Source organism: Culex quinquefasciatus, chromosome 3 (genome assembly GCF_015732765.1).
Source record: "Culex quinquefasciatus strain JHB chromosome 3, VPISU_Cqui_1.0_pri_paternal, whole genome shotgun sequence".
Classification (NCBI taxonomy): Eukaryota; Metazoa; Arthropoda; class Insecta; order Diptera; family Culicidae; genus Culex; species Culex quinquefasciatus.
The window spans coordinates 187,799,641-187,823,582 of NC_051863.1; the positions used below are offsets into that span (position 1 = coordinate 187,799,641).

The 23,942-nt window shown below is 37.1% G+C and overlaps 1 protein-coding gene and 1 long non-coding RNA gene across 8 annotated transcripts in view; one reads left to right on the forward strand and one right to left on the reverse strand.

The window, feature by feature from the left end:
* The window catches only part of LOC6041058 (multiple C2 and transmembrane domain-containing protein), a 105,400-nt gene that overhangs the window by 13,601 nt on the left and 67,857 nt on the right, over positions 1-23,942 (reverse strand). For 6 of the 7 annotated variants that reach the window (XM_038261556.1, XM_038261557.1, XM_038261552.1 and 3 more), the window contains exons 4-6: positions 15,583-15,782; positions 4,546-5,175; positions 4,296-4,487 (exon numbers count right to left, since the gene is read on the reverse strand). In XM_038261556.1, coding sequence (XP_038117484.1) covers positions 4,296-4,487; positions 4,546-5,175; positions 15,583-15,782 — 1,022 coding nt within the window. The remainder of the gene's footprint in view (positions 1-4,295; positions 4,488-4,545; positions 5,176-15,582; positions 15,783-23,942) is intronic. The other variant, XM_038261558.1, reaches the window with a different exon arrangement.
* On the forward strand, positions 8,400-10,609 carry LOC119769395. Its single transcript, XR_005278322.1, has 4 exons — positions 8,400-8,444; positions 9,350-9,473; positions 9,545-9,612; positions 10,435-10,609. It is a non-coding gene; the product is annotated as an uncharacterized LOC119769395 (long non-coding RNA).

Below are 23,942 nucleotides of genomic sequence, written 5' to 3' on the forward strand. Positions count from 1 at the left end.
GTTGATACCGTCAAAAGGGGTGACATTGGGTCTGGGGGCGAGATTGAGACATACAAATTTCAGCATTTTTGTATGACCCAATGTCACTCCGATTACCCGAAATCCCGATAATCCGAAAATTCGAATGTCCAAAACTGGATTATTTAAAGAAATTCGTTTTTTTTTAAATTTAAACACAAATTTGAGTTTAGCGACTTCAAGTTAGTGTAGTACGATCTCATGCTTGATAAATTATAAACTAAATTGTTACAGTATTCCAGTATTACTTTAAAAATTTATCACTTAACTAACTTTATGCTTATTATGCTTCAAGATAACTATAATGCATTTTTCAAATATTCCAGCCTAGTCTAATTGAACATTAAGAATATCGTAAGTAAAAACTTGCAATCATGAAATTTTAAAATATATCATCGGGATAATGATCAGGATACACATGGTCGAAAATAAATTCTTTCAAAAATTAAGCTATTTTTTTTCACCAGAAAAGATTGTAATTTTTTTGAGTAATTTAATAATCATTTTCAACCTAAAACCACTTTGCTATCTTGATTAGATTCTATCTATCGTTCTATCGTTAGATTCTATCTGAAATTTAAAAATTGCCTTCATTATCAAGTTTTGCCTTCCTCACTGAGGTAAGGCTATAATCCTGCTCTAAAAATGAACTTTTTATTAAAAGCTCAAAGACCCACCTTCATGTATACATATCGACTCAGAATCGAAAACTGAACAAATGTCTGTGTGTGTGTATGTGTGTGTATGTATGTATGTGACTAAAATTCTCACTGAGTTTTCTCAGCACTGGCTGAACCGATTTTGATCAAACCAATTGCAATCGACTTGGTTTAGGGTCCCATACATCGCTATTGAATTGTTTGAAGTTTCGATAACTAGTTCAAAAGTTATGTATAAAAATGTGTTTTCACATATATCCGGATCTTATTTTAATGCATGTAAACGATGTCCGGATCCATCATCCGACCCATCGTTGGTTAGGTAATTGAAAGACCTTTCCAAAGAGTCCACAACATTGAAGATCTGGCAACCCTGTCTCGAGTTATGACCACTTAAGTGATATTTATGTACTTTTTTGAAGCCGGATCTCACTTAAATGTATGTAAACGATGTCTGGATCCAACATCCGACCCATCGTTGGTTAGGTAATTGAAAGACCTTTCCAACGAGTCCAGTATTTTTCTAGATCTAAAAAAATAGCTGAAATATTTGTCCAAACCACGCATATTACCCATTGTTGGTAAAAAGTGAGGAAGGCATCAACCACATAGGTGGATTAAGTTAGTTTTTTTTTTAAATTAAAACGCTCCAATCTAGTCAGAAATTTCCATTTGTGCTTCATGATCATTTGGGCGACAAGATTTTTTTTTTGGAAATCTTAAGACATACCCTTAAGCTTGCACATTTTGATAAAAATAAGAAACTGTGCCAATTTTGAACAAAATCAGTTAATCCTCTACCACCCAAATATTTTTTCCAATTTTCTTTGTCTTGTTTCATTTTTGGTATTTCAATTTGCACTTATCTTGTTTAGTTAATGTTTGTTTTTGGTAGTATTTGGCCTATTCTACCACCTCTTCCATTGCATTTTGTTTATCTAATTTTTGCATGTTTTTACAGACACTTTTTTAATTTTTTTGCTTGTTTTTTTTTTTACATTTTCTGCTATAAAATGGCACCATTATCATTTAAAATGTAAATAAATGCGTAGAGGCATAGTTTTAAACACTAGAAAAATTACTACATAGTTCTTTTTATTTAAAATATTAAATATTAAATATTCTTTTTATATAAAATATATTTAAAATATAAAATATATAGTAAAAAACGTAACTTAATCCACCTTTAGGTGGTTGGTGCCTTCCTCTCATTTATAGAATGATTACAATCCCCTAAATTGTCCATATTGTTTAGGGATCTCCCCTAACGTGATCGCAGCACCTAAGAGGTCCTAATAAAAATAAGTCACGAGTAAAAAAATAGACTTCCTACAGACTTTTTGTCAAGATTATACAGACACCGCCTTTCAGGAAAATGGCATCCCTCTACAAGGCTTTTTTCGTGGCGATCAGACGGGACCATTTGAGGTTATGTAAATTCAGATCATTTTTTAAACTGTTAGTAATTTAAGATAGGTAAGTCAGATCTTGAAAATTCTTACTCCACTTAAAAGGTCTTCTTTTATGCTTTCTAAAAATATATAACATGTGAGGGTTTCATGTAAAAAAACACCCTTTTTACCATAATTTTAATTTAATATGCAAAAGTTTTTTTAACATAACTTTTTAAATACACGATAAAACTGCATGAATTTAAATAGCAACATAGGGGACGTTAAGACGGATTGATTAAAACCATTCCGGCCAAAATCGGTTGAGCCTGTGACAAGATATTCCAGTGACATTGATTCGGTACACATGTCTACATACAGCCAAACACACAGACATTTGCTCAGCTGGTGATTCTGAGTCGATATGTACAAATGAAAGTAGGTCTAGGAGGTCTAATTAAGAAGTTCATTTTCCGAGTGATTTTATAGCCTTTCCTCAGTAAGGTGAGGAAGGCAAAACAGCCAAAGTCGACCCCTAAAAAATGACATTTTTAAAAACATTGCCTTAGTCAAATAAAACAAGTAAAACAAGTAAAACTTCCATCTCATAAATTTTCTAAAATTTTAAGAGTTCTTCTTTCCAATGCATTTTAAAGATCAACAATTGTTTTTGTAGAGGGTTAAGGTTTAGGGTTCGCTGTTGCTCGTCGAATTTTGTATGGACAAAATTGCAAAAATGTTAGGGGAAAAGCAAAAAGTACAAAATTCCACCAAAAGGTGACGTAAAATGTGTCGGATTGTCAAGTGTCAAGATTCTTAAGTAACATTTTATGAAAAACAAAGGAGACGTTTTTAGATGAAAAGATGTTTTTACTAGCTTTGTCGATCTATAGCAACCCATAAAGCTTAATCGATTTTGATCATAGTAAATATTTTTTGCCTATGGAATCGAATCAATAATTTTTTTACTGTCACCCTAATGATCATCAATATTTTTAGTTAATTAAGCTGACATTTTCGAAAGTTTAATTTTACAATTTTAAACTCAGATTTTAATTCAAGAAATCAGCCATTTCCTGGATTTTTGATATTTTTTTTAGTTCAACGTTTTGCAGAGGTCTTTTTCCTCATTGGTACGTTTATATAAGTTTCCATACAAGTTTGACATCTGTCTATACAAAGGTGGTCTATACAAAATCTGTGTCTTGAGAATGGAATTTCTGAACAACACACTTCCCATACAATAAAAATGTTGGTATGAAGCGTAACACAGTGTTCGACCCCAAAGCCAACTTCGTTTCGTAATAAAAGAATGCTCCTAGCAAGTACAAAACATATTTGACAGCCAGTTGAATAATAACAAAAAAGATTGTCTTAGCCTGAGTCGTACATTTACCCAAAGAGGTTTACTAGAAGACATTATCAAAAATTATTACTTTTTGATAAAAGTGCTAAAAAGTTTAACTTTTTAGCACCCATTTCAGTGCTGATATGTAGAACTTATTTTGAGTAGAGAAAAGTAGGCCGTTTTGTCATGCGAAAATGACAGGAAAAGTAATTAGTTTCAGATTGGATTTGCAAAAAAAGTATCTTTCACTGTCATTCATGGCATTTCATCATTGAAAAATGCCAGCAAAATTGCCAAAAATTAGCGACAAATTAACAACAAAACAATAAAATTTTAAAATTCAGAAATAATACGGGCACACAGAGAAAAATCAGTTTCCGAAATCGTGAGCAAGCGTTCATGAAATTCAGAACCACGAACAACAAACTGTTCAAATTGGAGGTACATTTTTCAAAGGCGGTTTTCATGAACGCTTGTATACGATTTTGGGAACTGATTGTTGTCCGTGTAACCGCCAGTTAGCGCCGTTTTTTTTCAAACCAAAAAGTATATGAGTTATCATCACAAAACTGATTTCAAAGAGTTCTTGCGAAAGCGGTATAACATTTTACATGGACTGATAATGTCAGTTTGTAAATTTTAAGTGATTTTATATAAGAAAAATAGTGATGTTCTACATTAAATAAAATGAATGAAAACATGTGATGATATTATTTTTAATATTTTACATTAGTGCAATTTAGTGAACTTTATCGTGCCCAATGAAAATAACAAGCGGAAGGGTGACAAAAGATATTGAGGAAAAGGGTGCCATCTACGAATGTGTTCCCTAGAACTAATCCTGCGTTTTGTGTTTGAATTTATTCTAAAGCAACCTACCTGCTCCTTATCTTCCTGCGTCTTTGGCCACAGCGTCACGTTCAGCCGGATTTCCCCGAGGTCCTTGTTCGCCCGCTGCGCATCCTCCAGCCTGATGGTCATCTCCTCGACCCGGTTCAGTTCGAGCGACTGCAGCTGCAGCTTGGCCGAGCCCATAAAGTCGTCCTGAAGGCCCCAGTCGTAGTCGAATACCTAAAAGTGGAACGGAAGTTGTTCATCGAGTTCATGGGATGGTTTACAGAAGGTATACCTTGATGTTGATCGGTTGAAAGGGATCCTCGATGGGCACGATGAACGTTTCGTCCCACACCGGATTCAGCTCTTTGTGAACCGTTTTGGACTTGTACAGCAACCGACCTCCAACCTTGAACTTGACGTACGGATCGCTCGTTCCGCTCTTGTCCATCGCGACCAGATTGTGCCCACTAACCAGATGTATCCGCAGCTGAAAGAAGGAGTGCTGCCTCAGGACGGCCTCCCGTCTCCGCTGCGGATCCTCCCCAATTCCACCCGGAATAACCCCGAGCCCGCTCGTGCCCGGCACATCGTTGCCAACGAGTTTCGCCACCAGCCCACTCCCGCTGGTTCCGGCAATCACGCCCGCCACCAGCTCGACGTCCGCCTTGGTCGTGGTCAGTTTGAGGCCGGTCCCCTCCGAACTCATTGAGGCATTCCGTTCGATCACGACGGGACGGGCCGCCAGCGGTGAATCGCTCAACGTTTGGGCCCGATGCCGCGGCGACTGGGTCTGCGGGGTGGCCGAACTGCTGTGCTCCGAGCTGTTGTCCGCCGCGTAGTCGCTCTGGCTGTCGTGCCGTTCCAGCTCCTGTCCGCAGGAACCGCGGAGGCGTTCTTTACTGCGGCCGCGGGACCAACGATTCTGGAAGGGGGAAAGGTTTATAAATTAGGTGTTGGAAGTGATTTCAAGTTAATTGGAAACATTAAAGCAACTCGAAGACAGCATCAATTGCAATCGGTTTGCGTCAAAACAACTGAATCTACTCTGCTGAGTTTTGGCGAAGTATTTAGAATGTTCAAAAATACCTTTTACTGATTTTACAAACTTTTTTTTCAATCTTTTATAGCAAAAGAAATATTTTGCAGTATTGTTATCATACAAGTCTTTATTTAATTTTTTCAGCCGGTGAAATAAAACTTGATGTAAAAATTTAAATACAAGAATCTGTATTTCAGAAGATTTTTTTTTTATTGATTTAGTTTCTTCATAAAAAAATATTGGTAAAGAGGTCGGAGCTGTCGTGGCTGACTGGTTACGGTGTTCGCTTTGTAAGCGAATGGTTCTGGGTTCGATTCCCATCTGCTCCCAACGAGAAAGTTAAGTACAGAGAATTTGAAATGATGAATATGAACAAAAAATCAAAGTCGCTCGAGGCGCTTCGCTTCTTCTTCCCCTGTCGATTCAGAATTGTGTTGTTGTTCGAACACTCTGTGCTCAAACTCAACCCAATTACGAGTCATCTCTGCGATACGGCTTTACGCAGTAGGCCTGGCCGCTTTAACGCTTGTGATGTTTCAATGCATTCCGATGCAATGGCGCACTACAAATGTTAATAAATGACAAGAAGAGTGCTAGGCGTCATCTAACCTAAGGCACTCTCCAGGATCCCTTCGAAAGATTGGCTGCGCTAGAGTCTGATTAGATAAGATTAGATTAGATTAGAAAAAAATGGTAAAGAGGACTGTTCAGAAAATTAATAGCTCCACTTTGAAAAAAGTATTTTTTTAATGCCTCTTACTATTACTTTTAATGCCTTTTACTATTCAAAATACGCATTCTTGATTTTTTTTTAAACAGAAAATCTTCTTATTTTGAAATAGAAAGTAACACAAAATCCTTCAACCATGATTTTTACAGATATGCCACGATCATGGCAATTTAGCATTTAGAAGCGAGGCCTTTTTTATTTTTTTGAAATGTATTTTTAAATCTAGCTTATTATCGTATTTTTTAATCTTGTAATAATTCAGAATACATTGTACTTCACATATTTATGCATTTTAAATCATTGTAATACTTTTTAATTTTATTGCAAAAAATTAATTTTCTAGCCACAAATTCATGGATTATCTGAAGTTTTTTCAGAGTAGCATGACAGTAATTAAAAATATTAACTATGTACATTGTACATAGCATTTATGTTTTTTTTTCGCTTCAAAATTTCAAAATTCTGAATTCATTCCCATTTAGAATAAAGTTTTTCAACCACAATCAACGATAGAATTAACCCAAAATTTAATAACTTTCTCTGAAATATTTCGCACTGATAAAACTAAGAATTTTCATTGATCTCACTGTTTACACCAATAAAATTTATTTTTGACATTGTTAAAAAATTGGTTAACTGCAAAGTAATTGGATAATATAAGGTAAGGCGGATCATTAGCTGTGAAAAATAGTTGGATAATTCATCACCAACTCACACTAAAATGTAACTACTGGTTAGTCGAGACCTTTCTCGATGCAGGGACTCTACAAAAACACCTCAAGGTCGGCACGCTTATCCACACTAACTTTGACGGATACAGGAAAACACTTAAGCTACTAAGTGAAAACCCACTTTATTTAACTTTTGTGCACACTTTATTCTCCCACTTTTCTCCTACTAACTTTCCTCCTTCTCCTAACCTCAAAACTGTCCCACTTTCTTATTCTATCTGACCTTTTCTTCTGCTTCTTGGGGCCGCACCAGCTCGGCGTCGTCACCTCTGCTCCATCCACCAGCGATCTGGGTTCGACCGTCGGCTCCGGCCGCGGTCTCGCATCTGCATCCTGGTGCTTGGTAGCGGTTCTCGTCGCGCGCTGCGTGGACCCATCCGGTTATCCTGGGCTCTTCCCGATGTGTTGACGGATCGGGACTTCGGCCGGTGTTGGCGGTTGGCCGGAACATTGCCCGTAGTTGAGCGCCAGGACGTCGGACATTCCAGGGGGTTGTTGGGGTTCCACTGGTCATCTCCGGGGCATCCGGGATGAACCTTAAACAAAGGTTGAGGGGTCCTTCCAAAGGACACGGTAAGGTTAGGTTGGCACTGGGTTTACGGCTTTGGCAAGTTACCTGCTATCCGACTGACTCAGGCACTGTCAGTCTGTTCGGTTACGGGTCTTCCGGGCAAATAGACCGAATCCCGGTTCTTGCCTTTGCAAGTCATCTCCGGTATTGCCGCCTACCAGGCACCTGTCATCCGCTGCTACCAATCGGCTACCAACGCCTGTAGTCTCGTTCTAGTGGGGTAGCAATCGTGGAGGTATGGAACTGGCTGCGTACTGCTAGGGTGTCTTGGCTTTTGTTTGCCCTAGCCAGTGGGAGTAGTGAAGCTCCGCCCAATAACTTAAGCTTTTTCCTGCATTTTAGCACATATATTTAACGCGAAACAAACAGAGCCACAGTAACGATTGGGTCAGGAACTGCCATCGGTTACACTCTCCCCCAGTTCGGGAAAAAAAATGTTTACAAAGTAAATATTTTTTTAACTCACAAGATCACAACTCTAAACACACGTACCTCTGAACCTTGACATCTTAAAATAACAAACGCACGGACGAATTCACACTAACCGACGGTTGCTCGCGAAATGTTTCACTCATGCTGTACTAGATCGTATCATCCATAAGAAAATTTGTGAAAAACACTTAATGCGAGACTAGTACTACAATCGGTATCGGGGTCATAAGGCTTCAACGATAAAAGAGTCACCTCCTCCATCTCCGCGCAGTTTAGCAGGTTGTACCTGTGTACTGGCCATCAACGTTTGTTCAACTCCGGCCTCCAGCGATACGATGTTTGAGTTTTAATCTCAGTCAAAGCGATCGTGAAAAGTTTCGTTACTATTTACAACAAAATTTAACAAATTACACATTAAAATAATAAATAAGGATTAAATTAAAATAATATTTACAAAACTGTACAAAAATTTACAAAAGTTGGACTTTCCGTGTACTCTCATGCAATATTGCACACAAGTCCTTATCAAACTTCGTTCTAGTACTTCAATTTTTCAAAGGTAATCTTATTAACTGCTTCGTTGTGTGTGTTATTGATGTTCGGGAAACTTAGATTTGTCAACTATCTGTCACTGTCAAACAGATTTGTTATGAAATGTGATGATGCATGGCATGAAAATTATTCTGTGGTAAGTATCGATGAAATATTTGATATAAACATGAGTCATTTACAAGTAAACACTCTCCAAATCATGAGATACCAACATGCTGGTCAAGTGTTCGCTTGAGAAATAAACTCATAAGTTTTTATCACGTAACTCATCAATAAAAGTGAAAACGAAAACAGGTTCATAACCTCAAGTTTTGTTTCAATGGAAAATGATTGGATAATTATGTCTGATTTAATTATGTTGCGATTCGATCTGATTATTATTTCTTCGTATTTTCCCGAGACACCTGATTCTTGTTTTGTTCTACTTGTTCCAAGAATTTATGTTTATGGCAAATTGTGTGTGTTCTATGATTTCTCATTATGTTTCTATGCTTTCATGCAATTATCTATCCAGAGCAATACCTCGTACAAAACAGTACATAATTTAATAAATTAACATGCAACAAACTAAAATTTCAATAAATTAACATTCAATTCAATATTTACAACATTTTTACAAACTCCACTCTTCCGGATAAGTTTTGGAGTAACATTTTACCTGCCTTTCAGGTGCGAAACTTTTGGCATTAGCGATAATTGGAACAAGGCGAGTCAATCTAGAAGAGGTATTAACAGACATGACTCCCTAGAACCAAAATCAACCAAATTTCTTTGAGCCAAACTGCTCTAAAAGTTGCCCTAACTCGAGGCACAACTACAAACACAAATTTACAGGTTAGATCAACTATAACGCAATGCAAGATCAAACACTTATTAACGATCAAGCACGCAGTTGCATCTACCGTAACATTGTCGAACTCTGTCTCACCATCTCGTCAGATGTTTTTGTGAACAGGCTCTAAACTTTTTCTATGGATCCAATTTTCAGCATAACAGCTGTTTAAAAGTCCTACGACAATAACTTTACTTCTTCTCCTGCAGGTTTATTTTTGCTACTCTCGGCAGCTTTAGATCCGGAACTTAGCTGCAACTACCTTAGTCAGTGCTGAGCATTGACGTACGTGGATGGACAGAATAGTACTTCTAGAAGAAATATTAACAGAAGGTGACTATTTGCCAAACTGTACTGCTCTTACCAACATAAGGTAATTCAACTAATTCCTTCTCTACTTTTAGGGTATATTTGGCCGTCAACGCGTACCACCCTATTTGAGGACCTTCGTCCCATAACATCTCACACACAGGTAAGACAAACACCTACAAAAACAACTTCACACACAAACACAAACGATCTTCATCGTCCTTCCTAGACTAGTACCACATAACGATCCATGGCATCTCTGTGTTGGTTTGTCCACTACTACTGAAAGTTCGACGAAAGACGAAATATTAACTTCATCGATTCTCAGTGTAGTTGACCACACACACAAGAGACCCAAAATGATCTAATCAACTTGTTTGAGGTCTGAATTAGGTAACCTAGTACTGCGACACTCTGCCTCTCCGAGCATCAACATTCTTCTCCAAAAGAGAACACATTTGGTCATCTCGACCACAACAAAACTTCAACCTCCTGCTTCACATTAACTCCAAATTTGAACAAGGTACAGAAAAGTCTAGGAATCTTAATAAAAAGAGAACAGATTTTCTAAAATTTTGTTCTTGGGTTAAAAACTTGTCTCATACACAACAAACTCACATTTGTTATGTAGAAACCTACTACTAACTCTCTCATACTCGTAGCGACTCTCACTACAACATAACTTCTCTCACTAAACGCTCTCTTCTCCTGAAAGCTCTCAAAATAGATTGTTTTTCTCCACTATTGGTGTTCGATTCTCTCTCATTTCAATGTTTTTCCTTCACGCTCACTTGCGTTTTCTCTCAGGGGGGTAATTGGGTGGGAAAATCGGTGAAATATTTCACCATTCCAGTACATCATTCATTCATCATTCAATTACTCATATTCATTCATTCATTCACTCACAACATACGATTTAAAATTCGTAATACTTCACACAATTTGATATATTTTTGCTAACATTATTTTTTTTCTATATTTCCAGATTTGCATGCTGTTTTTCATCACAATACTTTTGGCTAAATCAACGAAACGGTACCAAAATCCGCTCGGACTGCCATCAATCAAATAATTGCTGCTGCATTCACTCATCAACCAACTGCTTCATCATAGAAACTGCGTTGGGATGGCCAACGTGAAGAATTTTGATAAAATTTGAAAAGAACTACCTAGTGACACGATTTTGCACGTTGAAAAATAATTTTATACCCTAAAATTTGTTTACGCTCGATATCTAAATGAGCTTTTTGGATTGTATATCACAGATTAAGTTTTTGAAAAATAAATCACTATGGTTTTTGCTGTCTTTTCATTCCCTCCGACCAATAACACAAACACAGAAACAATTTAAAATTTGACTAGATTTGCAACTCACTTTGTAAACGATCGTTTTTTCATGCTTTTCACATTTAACTTTTGGACAACAGTAACCCCTCTAACATAAATGAAAATTTCGTGTGCATTGTAGATTAGAGTAGCTTCAATCACTCACTGCTAATCATTATTTTAAGGAATCCGGGCAGTTTTCCCAGAGACCTCCGTGGGTGTTTAGTGTACTCAAGTGATCCCGAACTGTACCCTCAAAGCTAGCTGGTAAGACTAGTTTATGTTGGGCGCCAAAGTGTAACTTCTGGTTCAGCCGAGACCTTTCTCGATGCAGGGACTCTACAAAAACACCTCAAGGTCGGCACGCTTATCCACACTAACTTTGACGGATACAGGAAAACACTTAAGCCACTAAGTGAAAACCCACTTTATTTAACTTTTGTGCACACTTTATTCTCCCACTTTTCTCCTACTAACTTTCCTCCTTCTCCTAACCTCAAAACTGTCCCACTTTCTTATTCTATCTGACCTTTTCTTCTGCTTCTTGGGGCCGCACCAGCTCGGCGTCGTCACCTCTGCTCCATCCACCAGCGATCTGGGTTCGACCGTCGGCTCCGGCCGCGGTCTCGCATCTGCATCCTGGTGCTTGGTAGCGGTTCTCGTCGCGCGCTGCGTGGACCCATCCGGTTATCCTGGGCTCTTCCCGATGTGTTGACGGATCGGGACTTCGGCCGGTGTTGGCGGTTGGCCGGAACATTGCCCGTAGTTGAGCGCCAGGACGTCGGACATTCCAGGGGGTTGTTGGGGTTCCACTGGTCATCTCCGGGGCATCCGGGATGAACCTTAAACAAAGGTTGAGGGGTCCTTCCAAAGGACACGGTAAGGTTAGGTTGGCACTGGGTTTACGGCTTTGGCAAGTTACCTGCTATCCGACTGACTCAGGCACTGTCAGTCTGTTCGGTTACGGGTCTTCCGGGCAAATAGACCGAATCCCGGTTCTTGCCTTTGCAAGTCATCTCCGGTATTGCCGCCTACCAGGCACCTGTCATCCGCTGCTACCAATCGGCTACCAACGCCTGTAGTCTCGTTCTAGTGGGGTAGCAATCGTGGAGGTATGGAACTGGCTGCGTACTGCTAGGGTGTCTTGGCTTTTGTTTGCCCTAGCCAGTGGGAGTAGTGAAGCTCCGCCCAATAACTTAAGCTTTTTCCTGCATTTTAGCACATATATTTAACGCGAAACAAACAGAGCCACAGTAACGATTGGGTCAGGAACTGCCATCGGTTACAAAAATTGGAAAAAGTTGCTCCGAACCCTCTTCGTGTTGTGTAAAACTTTGTTCTAAGGGGTAATTTTTGTTCCTGATCACAAATCCGAGCTAATTTATTTTTTTCAATTTTTCGTTTATTTTGTGACGGAGAGTGGTACGACCCTTTCCATTTTTGAACATTCGAAAAAGATGTGTGTTTTTGCAATACAGCCTGAAAATGGTGATAGTTTTGAAATTTGGTGTCAAAGGAACTTTTATGTGGAATTGAACGCCGGATTTGATAGCGCACTCAGAATTCCGAAAAAACGTATTTTTCATTAAAAAAAAACAAAAATAATTTCAAAAATCTTACCATTTTTCGTCTAATTTAAATAAGAACACTTTATAGAAGCAAATTCCAGGGTTGGAAGTTTAAGTTTGTTTTAAGCTGGTACAAATTTTATCTAAAGATTTTTTAAACCTCCCCCCTCCTTCAAAGCCGACCTGATAAATAAGGAGGCAAAACATATTTTTTTAAATAGTTCATATTTTCAACGAAAATTTAAATGCTTTCAGCTGAATTCAATTTTAAATAAATTCCCCTGTGTTTAGAATCAGTTTTAACATGCTTGGGTCAGTTAAAATCTGTTGAATTTGGTTGAATTTTCTATGTACAAAACCGCAAAAGGTTTTTTCCGCAATTTTTTTTTATCGTCAAATCTTACATTTTTTGAATGCTATTGATTGCATATCAACTGTGCTGGCGTATGCATTTTCAATAGTTTGTTACTGAAATGTTGAATTTCTGGCTTTTTTTCAATAGCATTCCTAGCATTAAAGTAAAAATAAGTTTGCAGTAATTTGTGTTATGCCCTAGACTTTTTATCTGAGCATTCTTATAATTAAATGATTATGATATTCGATAGAAAAAATGTGAAAACATACAAAAATTGGATAAAGTGACTGTGAAAAAAAGTAAACAAAAATAAACTTAATCAGCTGCTGTCCATACAAAAATGGTATGTAAATATTCAAACAGCTGTAACTTTTGAGTGAATTTTCTGATCAATTTGGTGTCTTCGGCAAAGTTGTAGGTATTGTTGAGGATTTTTGAGAAAAAAATAGGTACACGGATTTTTTTTCAGATTTTTTAATCAACTTTTTTTTCACTAAAACTCATTTTCCCAAAATACGTATTTTTTTATTTTCGAGATTTTTTATATATTTTAGGGGACAAAAATCCGCAACTCTTGAGCCATTGAGAAACATGGTTAAAAAATCTGCCGCCGAGTTATAAATTTTTGAAAAAAAATGTGATTTTTGGAAAAAATCGAAGTTTTATGCAAAAACAAGTTTGACATTATTTTTTAATGCAAAATTGAATTTGCAATCGAAAAGTACTTTACAGATTTTTGCCTTCCTCACCTCACTGAGGCAAGGCTATAAAATCACTCGAAAAATGAACTTCTTAAATACGACTCCTAGATATACCTTCACGTATACCTATCGACTCAGAATCAAATTCTGAACAAATGTCTGTGGGGATGTGTGTAGACATGATTTTTTTTCCACACGATTATCTCAGAACTGGCTGTACCGATTTTGGCCGGATCCGCCTTATTCTGTTCGTTTTGGGGTCCCCTAAGACCCCATTAAATTTTATTCTGTTTAGTTAAGTATTTAAAAAGTTATGCCAAGAAAAAGATTTTTGTAGATACAAAAAAGGGTGATTTTTTGCCTAACCTCAAAAGGCCGGGTCTTTTTGTTTACGTGCGAGAGTCGCGCCAGATGCGAAACGCCCGGTTGCCACAATGCTTCAAATGAGAGTCTGCATGTTTTCTGGAAAAGTCTGTATCAGGTATATATTTTTTTCATAAACTTATTTTCATTATTACTTTGTAAATGTGAGGAAGGCACCAACCACCTAATGGTGGATTAAGAGACGTTTTTGATAAAGGGCTCCGTTTTCAAGATATAGCCATCGAAAGTTTGATTTTAGCGAAATATCAGCAGTTTTTCAATTTTTAAAAATAGTGACCATGAGTGACCATTTCTAAAAATATTTTTTTTTCAAAAGTTCAGAAAATTTGCTATAAAATTATCTAAGAGACATTGAAGATTGGACCTCGGGTTGATGAGATAGAGCCGCTTTAAGAAAAAGAAACACGAAAATTGAAGTTTTCTTAATATCGCCAAAAAAACACACCATTTTCTAATGACGATATCTCAGCAATTAATGGTCCGATTTTCAATGTTAATACATGAAACATTCGTGAAATTTTCCGATCTTTTCGAAAAAAATATTTTGAAAATTTTTAAATCAAGACTAACATTTCAAAAGGGCCAAACATTGAATATTACGCCCATTCAAAATGCTAGTCTTGATTTTAAAAATTTCAAAATATTTTTTTCGAATTTTCTATGTTTTAAAATTGAAAATCAGACCATTATTTGCTGAGATATGGTCATTAGAAAATAGTGGGTTGTTTCGGTGAGATTAAGAAATCTTCAATTTTCGTGTTTCTTTTTTTAATGCGGCTCTATCTCAGCAACCCGAGGTCCAATCTTCAATGCCTCTTAGACAATTTTATAGCAAATTTCTGAAATTTTCAAAAAAAACGGTCAGAAACGGTCACTCATGGTCACTATTTTTAAAAATTGAAAAACTGCAAATATTTCGCTAAAATCCAACTTTCGGTGGCTATATCTTGAAAACGGAGCCCTTTATCAAAAAATCTGTAAAGTACTTTTCGATTGCAAATTCAATTTTGAATCAAAAAATAGTGTCAAACTTGTTTTTGCATGAAACTTCGATTTTTTTTTTCCAAAAATCACTATTTTTTTCAAAAATTTATAACTCGGCGGCAGATTTTTTGACCATGTTTCTCTATGGCTCAAAAGTTGCGGATTATTGTCCTCTAAAACATATCAAAGAATCTCGAAAATAAAAAAAAAACATATTTTGGGAAATTGAGTTTTAGTAAAATAAAAGTTGTTTAAAAAATCTGCAATTTTTTTTCCGTGTACCTTTTTTTCTCAAAAGTCCTCAACAATACCTACACTGCCGCTCGAATCTAGTCCGTCCCATATGTTAAAACAGCAAGCCGAAAAAAACGCACTTCAAATTTGTCCCGCGCATAAGCTTACGTGTTAGAATTTTTCGAAAAAGGGAATTTTCTACGGTTTTCTGGAACAAAGTACTAAATTTTTTTGGTTTTTCTGATAGGTCACAAGGTTTCGAATCGAACTACATCATTACTTCAAAATTGACGAAATTTCATATGGGACGGACTTGCTTCGAGCGGCAGTACAACTTTGCCGAAGACACCAAATTGATCAGAAAATTCACTCAAAAGTTACAGCTGTTTGAATATTTACATACCATTTTTGTATGGACAGCAGCCAAAATTGTATGGAGACTTGTATGGATGAACCAACCACACAAAATAGTTTATTTGGTCATAGGGAAATCCCCACAAAGTTTGAGCCAAATCAAAAAATACAAATAAAATCCTTTTTGGTTTTGGTTTACATTTAACGCTGAATTGAAGTTTGCTTACCCTTAGCGTGTTGAAGAAGCCGTGCGTCCGCTGGATGACGCCCGGGATGCTCGGGTTGACCGCGCTGCGGGCCCGCTGGGGCGAGGACTGCGGCGAGTCGCCGGAACCGCCGCAGTCGTTACAGCTGAGCTCCGATGCGGACTTGCTGAGGTGTTTGCGCAGCGACGAGCATTTCGATTCTAGATTCAGTCGAGAACGTTCTACAGGTTTAGTAATGAGCCGGAATTGTTTTCAGAAGGGAAGGAGTGTTGGGAGGACAAGTGGGTGGTGGTGCGACGACACAAACAGACAGAGAGAACAACAGAGTGATTTATTGTTGACTTTTATCGAGAGACATTGTGAGACAAAGAACGGAACATGAGAGCACTGTCCCCTGGTTTCTGACTTTTTGGTTGGGGGCCGAATCGAAGTGTTTGGTTTGTTGTTTTTTTGGGTGGTGAAGTGTGGAAAGTTTATTGTACTGTTTTGTGTTTTGTGCTGTGTGTGAGCTCACAGTTGTAAAAGCCTACTTTGATTGGAAAACTTTACTCTTGGGGAAAACATTATTTGCAACGAGAGAATGAATGGAAAAGTTTTCTGGAGATGTCACACAAGATGTTACGTCAGATTTCAGTCTCTAAAGATTCCGTTTTCATTTACATATAAGAAGTTCAAATCAAGTTCAAATCTTTCAATGGTGTAAAAAAAACGAAACTATTGGCACTACGCCCCCCGGGGCATGACCTTCCTCTAACGTGGGATTTCTGCTCCAGCGCCTCTGACGAGACAGGAGAAACCGGGACCGACGTTTTACTTCACCATCCGATAGAAGCTCAGTGGATAAGGCGGGAATCGAACCCGCGTCTCAAAGCATCATCGGGATCGGCAGCCGAAGCCGCTACCCCTGCGCCACGAGACCCAATTTGTTGTAAATTTGTTAAAAAAATATTATGAAACCCAAATCTGACCTTTTCAAACTTTTACCCATTTTCCAATGTATTTATTTCACCTTTCCGCTCTGAGGTCATTATCATAATTCCCCCCAAAAAAACATCAACATTTCGCTCATGGGCTAACTAGAAAACTTTCCCTCCATATGTTATATTTTCCTTGTCGAAAATGTTAAACATCGCATCTCATGTAAGCAAATTCAAATTGGAAAACTCCGGAGCACATGAGACCCACGTTTAAAACTTTGCACACTCTGCCATTAGCATTATTTAACGTGAAACCGACGCATCACGGTGTGGTGACGAGTCAGTCACTGTTTACTTATCAATTTTAATGGAGTTTCGACAGCGTGTTGGCAGTTTCGCCCCCCTTTTGCGTACCGGCATTTGTTTCTTTTTTTTTCCTCCTGACACCGTTTGATAAATAATACCAGTATTTGAAGTTTTTCGTTCCGGCAAACATGTGGCCACCATAAGTTTGATAATTTAAATAATGCTCAAATGGTGCGTTTTCACCTCAGCTAATTTTGAATTCCAAGCCGAACCACATTAGCTCTTGGCCAAAGTTGCACTTTAATCCCACTTTCCCGGGGGGGGAAAAGCCCGGCGAAACACACAAACTAATGGCAGCCATTTATCGTTACAGTTTAATGCGTTTTACTCCCCGGAACGAAACGAAACTGCATGCCGGTTTCTCATTAAAATGGTACTTCTCCGGTGCCGGTGAAATCCCGGTTGGTTTCCTCCCACCATCCACTTCCATTCAGCAGCAGAACGAGCTTAGCTAGCAGTTTTTATTTTATGTTTGTGGAGGTGAGTTTGTGCTCATCCTCCTGGAGAGAGTGCAGTACATACTGTGCATAAATGTAGCACTTTTCAAGTCGAAAGTCAAGGGTGCGTAGTCTCTTCCGATGCCACTTGTTTGAATAGGTGTATGGTTGAGGTGGTTTGTTACTTAGGCAATCTATAAAAGTTGTTTTTTTTAATCGGATCTGGTTTAGTTGAAAACTATTTCGCATTGAGAAGAAATCGTTAAATTAGTAGTTTATGCAACAAGTTGCAAAAAGAAGATTTTTTTAGCACGACTCGTACATTTACCGAACGAGGTTCACCGAGTTGAATAAATACGACGAGTGATGAAAAAAATCAAATTTTGCAACGAGTTCCATGCAACATTTTTTGCAATTCCTAATAACACCCTTTGAACAGAACTATAAGTCAAATGTACATATATTTAATCAATGAATCGTTTAAATGAAAAAAATGTTGAAAAGGTATTACTTTACTTTTCAGTGCTGAAAAATAGAACTTTTCAGCATTTTTTTGAAAATGGATACTATTCGAATGAGCTATTTTTAGTAAAGAAAAGTAGGCTATTTCGTTTGCAATTCGGGGAAACACACTTTAACTGGCATTTTAAGCCAAATGTCACTTCACCAAAACAAATGGGTAATTCTCCGCCAACTCACACAGCAGTTGCCCCGACCCCTCTTCGATTTGCGTGAAACTTTGTCCTGAGGGGTAACTTTTGTCCCTGATCACGAATCCGAGGTCCGTTTTTTGATATCTCGTGACGGAGGGGCGGTACGACCCCTTCCATTTTTGAACATGCGAAAAAAGAGGTGTTTTTCAATAATTTGCAGCCTGAAACGGTGATGAGATAGAAATTTGGTGTCAAAGGGACTTTTATGTAAAATTAGACGCCCGATTTGATGGCGTACTCAGAATTCCGAAAAAACGTATTTTTCATCGAAAAAAACACTTAAAAAAGTTTTAAAAATTCTCCCATTTTCCGTTACTCGACTGTAAAAAATTTTGGAACATGTCATTTTATGGGAAATTTAATGTACTTTTCGAATCTACATTGACCCAGAAGGGTCATTTTTTCATTTAGAACAAAATTTTTCATTTTAAAATTTCGTGTTTTTTCTAACTTTGCAGGGTTATTTTTTAGAGTGTAACAATGTTCTACAAAGTTGTAGAACAGACAATTACAAAAATTTTGATATGTAGACATAAGGGGTTTGCTTACAAACATCACGAGTTATCGCGATTTTACGAAAAAAAGTTTTGAAAAAGTTGGTCGTCATCGATCATGGCCGTTCATGGTCACCCGCGACAGACACGGACGACGAAACAAAGAGAAACGCAAAAAGTAACTCCATCACGAGATATCAAAAAACTAACTTAATCCACCTATGTGGTTGGAGCCTTCCTCACAACAATGGCTGTACACAAGTTTCATCAATTTTTTAGATCCGGCTTCCAAAAAGTACATCGATATCACTTAAGTGGCCATGTCTCGAGACAGGGTTGCCAGATCTTCGATGTTTTGCACTCGTTGGAAAGGTCTTTTGATAACCTAACCTAACCAACAATGGGTCGGATGATGGACCTGGACATAGTTAACATACATTTAAGTGAGATCCGGCTTCAAAAAAGTACATCAATATCACTTAAGTGGCCATATCTCGAGACAGGGTTGCCAGATCTTCAATGTTTTGCACTCGTTGGAAAGGTCTTTTGATAACCTAACCAACAATGGGTCGGATAGTGAATCCGTACATAGTTAACATACATTTGAGTGAGATCCGGCTTCAAAAAAGTACATCAATATCACTTAAGTGGCCATATCTCGAGACAGGGTTGCCAGATCTTCAATGTGTTGGACTAATTGGAAAGTTCTTTTGATAAGTTAACCAACAATAGGTCGGATGATAGACCCGGACATAGTTTACATACAGTTAAGTGAGATCCAAATATATGTGAAAACACATTTTTATACATAACTTTTGAATTACTTATCGAAACTTCAATCTGTATAAAACTCGATCTATGGGACCCTAAACCAAGTCGAATGCAACAAGTTCGGGTCAAATCGGTTCAGCCAGTGCCGAGAAACATGAGCTAGTTTGTTGGTCACATACATACATACACACACACATACACACACACATACACACACACATACACACAGGCATTTGTTCAGTTTTCGATTCTGAGTCGATATGTATACATGAAGGTGGGTCTACGACGTTTTTATACGAAGTTCATTTTTAGAGCAGGATTATAGCCTTACCTCAGTGAGGAAGGCAAAACGGACCTTGGATTCGTGATCAGGGACAAAAGTTACCCCTTAGGACAAAGTGATGATTCTGATGAAGACATGGTATGCTCAAAGAAGCCATTTTGCATCATTAGTTTGTCCATATAATTTTCCATACAAATTTGGCAGCTGTCCATACAAAAATGATATATGAAAATTCAAAAATCTGTTTCTTTTGAAAAGATTTTTAATCGATTTGATGTCTTCGGCAAAGTTGTAGTTATGGATAAGGACTACACTGGAAAAAATGATGCATCGTAAATTTAGGTTTTTTGATGATTTTTAATTTAACTTTTTTTCACTAAAACTTTTTTGCATTAAAAACACAATTTTTATTTTTTTATTTTCTGATATGTTTTAGCCAACTTTTTAGAAATTGTAAAAAATCTTCGACCGAGTTATGATTTTTTGAATCAAAACTGATTTAAAAAAATCGAAAGTCGCAAAAAATGTTCAACTTCATTTTTCGATGTAAAATAGAAATTGCAATCCAAAAGTACTCAAGTGAAATTTTGATAAAGTTATAGCCATTTAACGTGAAGACTTCCATCATTGATATGATTTTTCGTTCAAAGATATAAATTTTGCGTCGCTTTCAATATTTTGACAAAATTCCTTCAACAAGTTATTTAGAATAGTGCCCTACAAATGCTGATTCCTTTTGGTAACGATTATCCCATTCCTTGTAAAGTTATGGAAATCGTCATTAATCAATGATTGCCAACTAGGACGTCAATGACTGTGCCACAAAATTATATAAATTTTGAGGCACAATTGATTTAGATCAAAAATTTCTTCAGTGGCTTCAAGATGGCAACAACCGGCACATGCTGATTCCTATTGGTGCTGAAATTCGTTAAATTTAATTTAATACAGAATATTTTATAGTGATGATCAAATTTCTTCGAAAATGATCAACGGCTTGCCCTTAAGGTAACTTTTTTAAAAATGATCGCTGTTATTCATTTTTTTGTAGTTTGAGCCCATGTTTGCCCACTTTTGAAAAAGATATTTTTGAAAAGCTGAGAAATTATCTATATTTTGCTTTTTTTGAACTGTGTTGATACGACCCTTAGTTGCTGAGATATTGCCATGCAAAGGTTTAAAAACATGAAAATTGATGTTTTCTAAGTCTCAACCAAACAACCCACCATTTTCTAATGCTGATATCTCAGCAACTTATCGTCCGATTTTCAATGTTAAAACATGAAACATTCGTGAAATTTTTCGATCATTTTGAAAACAATATTTTGATTTTTATGAATCAAGACTGACATTTCAAAAGGGCGTTATATTGAATGTTTGTTTTAGGGACAAAAAGTGAAATTAAGAATCACCGAAATTATTTTTACCGTGTATTATTTTTTTCATTGTAGTCCTTATCCACACCTACAACATTGCCGAAGGCACTAAATCGATCAAAAATTCCTTCAAAAGATACCGATTTATGAATTTTCATATATCATTTATGTATGGACAACTGCCAAATTTGTTTGGAAGATTAAATTAGTTTTTTTTCTTTTTTAAATTAGTTTTGAAATTTCATTTTACAATCCCTTAATTATTTTTTTTTGCAAAAGCACATTCAAAAATTAAAAATTATATAAATTATGAAACGAAATTTATGAACAAAATTTAAAACAAATATTATTTCTAAAATTTGTAAAAAATCGATTTAAAAACAAACTGACTTGTGCCCCTCAAAAGACCTTAAAAAACAGTCGCCCCAAAAATCGTAAGGCGAAAAAAAATGTTTTTCCATGGAAGTCAAAAATTTTAAAAGAAATTAAAGTGCAATCAGCCGATATCAATTTAAAATGCGTTTTGAATTATTTTTATGTATGTTTTGGTTGATTCAAACAATCTCTTTCGATGTACAGTAACGCACAACATTTTTTTCAGCTGAAACTTTTGTTTTCATCAAATCTTACACATTTTGAAAACAAATGATTGCTGAACAACTGAACTAGTGTACAATGCATTTAAAACACTTTTGTCACACAAACGTTGAAACTATGACATGTTATTTCTCATTTTTATAGTTTTTTGTCCCATTTCCCTCGACCCCAGCCAGGGCCGAGGGACAAAATCTTTCAAAAATATTATTAATATGTTTTTCATTTATTTTGATTTTTGTGTTGTTTATCTAAATTTTCATTACCTAGGGAATTACCGAGGCAAAAATAATACATAAAAAGTTTTTTTCAAGATACACATTTTTGAGAATTTTGCATAACCCCATCTTAAATTTGGATGGAAACTTGTATGGAAGTTAAAGAAAATTGCTTCTCTGTGCATACCAAAAGTGTATGCAATGGTTGAGCCAAATAAAAAATGCGAAACTTATTCATTTATCGAATATATCTGATTGAAAAAAAAAACCAATGAATCCAGATTTATGACCCAAATTAGAGAAAACGTAATTTTATAGTTTTTTTTTCAATTTTAATGTTAAATTTCTTTTATTTTATTGCCCCCTGACATTGGTCAGAGTTGAGAGACTTTATTTTTTTTAAATACTGCAAAAACTGAGCAGAACAGAAAAAACAGAACAAAATGATAACATTGTTTTTTTTGTGGGATTTTCTTAATGATGAAATTGAGTAAATATTTAAAAAAAGCCAATTGAGGAGGGAATGCTGTTACTGTATAGCAAAACTAGACGATAACAAGAATCTTTCCTAAGCTGATAGAAGAGATTTCCACGATGAATTATGAGTTTATCTTGCCTTTATAAATGGACGCAATCCACCTGGAGCAATGTTTACTCTGGCACCAAGGAAATTTATCGACGCTAATGATTTATTGTCCAGTATTTTCCCATCCCTACCTTCCTATCACAATAAATATTTTTTTGAAAAGCAAAACAAAGGAAAAAAACAATCTCTCTTTCAGCTCGACGACCATCAATGAAATCAATCAAAAATCGAAAACATGTATTTTATCAAAAATTATTTTAAATTTGCATTCAGATAGATAAATATCCTGAAGACTCCATTCTTTTGTCTATCTTTCATGCAAAGTGAACAAAAAAAAAAAAAACAGTCCATTATCATCAGTTTATCGTTTCTCATCATCAAACGACGACGGTGACGCCGATGGCCCATTATTGGCCCTTTTGGCGATAGCCATCACATCGCCACCACACCGCTGAATGGCCACTGATGATAATCACTTGACCCGGCCATCGATAGCCCATGATACGGGGAAAAGGGAGGCCCCCTCTTCCCATTCAGCATCGTTAGTGGGCTAATCGAGCACGTGGCTGAAACACTTTGGGGAGGTGTACTTAGTTGGGGGTGTATGACACACCATCCGAGTGAAGAAAGGGTAGTTCGACCTTCGGGAGTGATATTTGAGAAGGGTCTATAGGGATCAAAGTGGTCGCAATCAGCTAATTTGTCTCAATTTTGTGTGGGATGAGACTCAACTAAGTAAATTTTGATTGTTTTTTTTTGTTTTATTCTGATAAGACTCTTTTTGAAGATTCTTCATAATTATCATCGTTTAGTGAAGAAACTCCCAACGATCGTAACTTACCAGCTTATGACTTAGGAAATCTTCTCGTGAATCGCATTAAATCGTGATTACTGTTTCTCACAAGCACACTCCCACTAATGGCACAAACACAATTGCATCAGCTATTTTTAGCACTCAGCTCCCGCGAGAACAGTGATAACGAACATTTCGCCGAAAATTAAATTCCTACCTCGCACTAGTTATTTGTTTGCCAGCACCGGAAAGAAAAACTTTAGAAATATAATCTTGCTCAACGTGACCTGCTCTGCAACTTCCCCTTAACTCCTTAGCATGCCATGCTTTTTGCGCCCGAAATTAGATTCCCCGCAGAGCGAGCACACGATCTGCAACAATAATTCCAGGATGCACTTTTTCTTCTTCCTCCCACGAAAGTTGCAATCTTGCAAATTTGAAACACCACACAGATTCCTTTTATCTTCTCGGAATTCTCGGAAAACCGGCTCGACTCGGATGGAGATGCAAAAATTTTCCCGGAAAACTCCCGGACCAGCCCAACACTTGTGTTCTCGTCGAGCGCCACTGGGAAACTGAGTTGGCGGCGGCGGCGGACCCGAACACACATCTTGCCACAGCGTGCTGTGTTCTAATTTTCCCGATTGGTTCGGATTTCGGGGAAAGTGACGTAAGTGCCAAATTTCGGTCTCTTTTCGCGAAAAATATGTTTTTTTTTTCAACTTCAAAAATTTGTCGCTTACGTCACATTTCCAAAAAAAATCATTCCAAAAGACTTTCTCCCTCTTCCGGTTCCTCGGATATCGGTGGCATTGAATTCAGCGCCTGCTGGC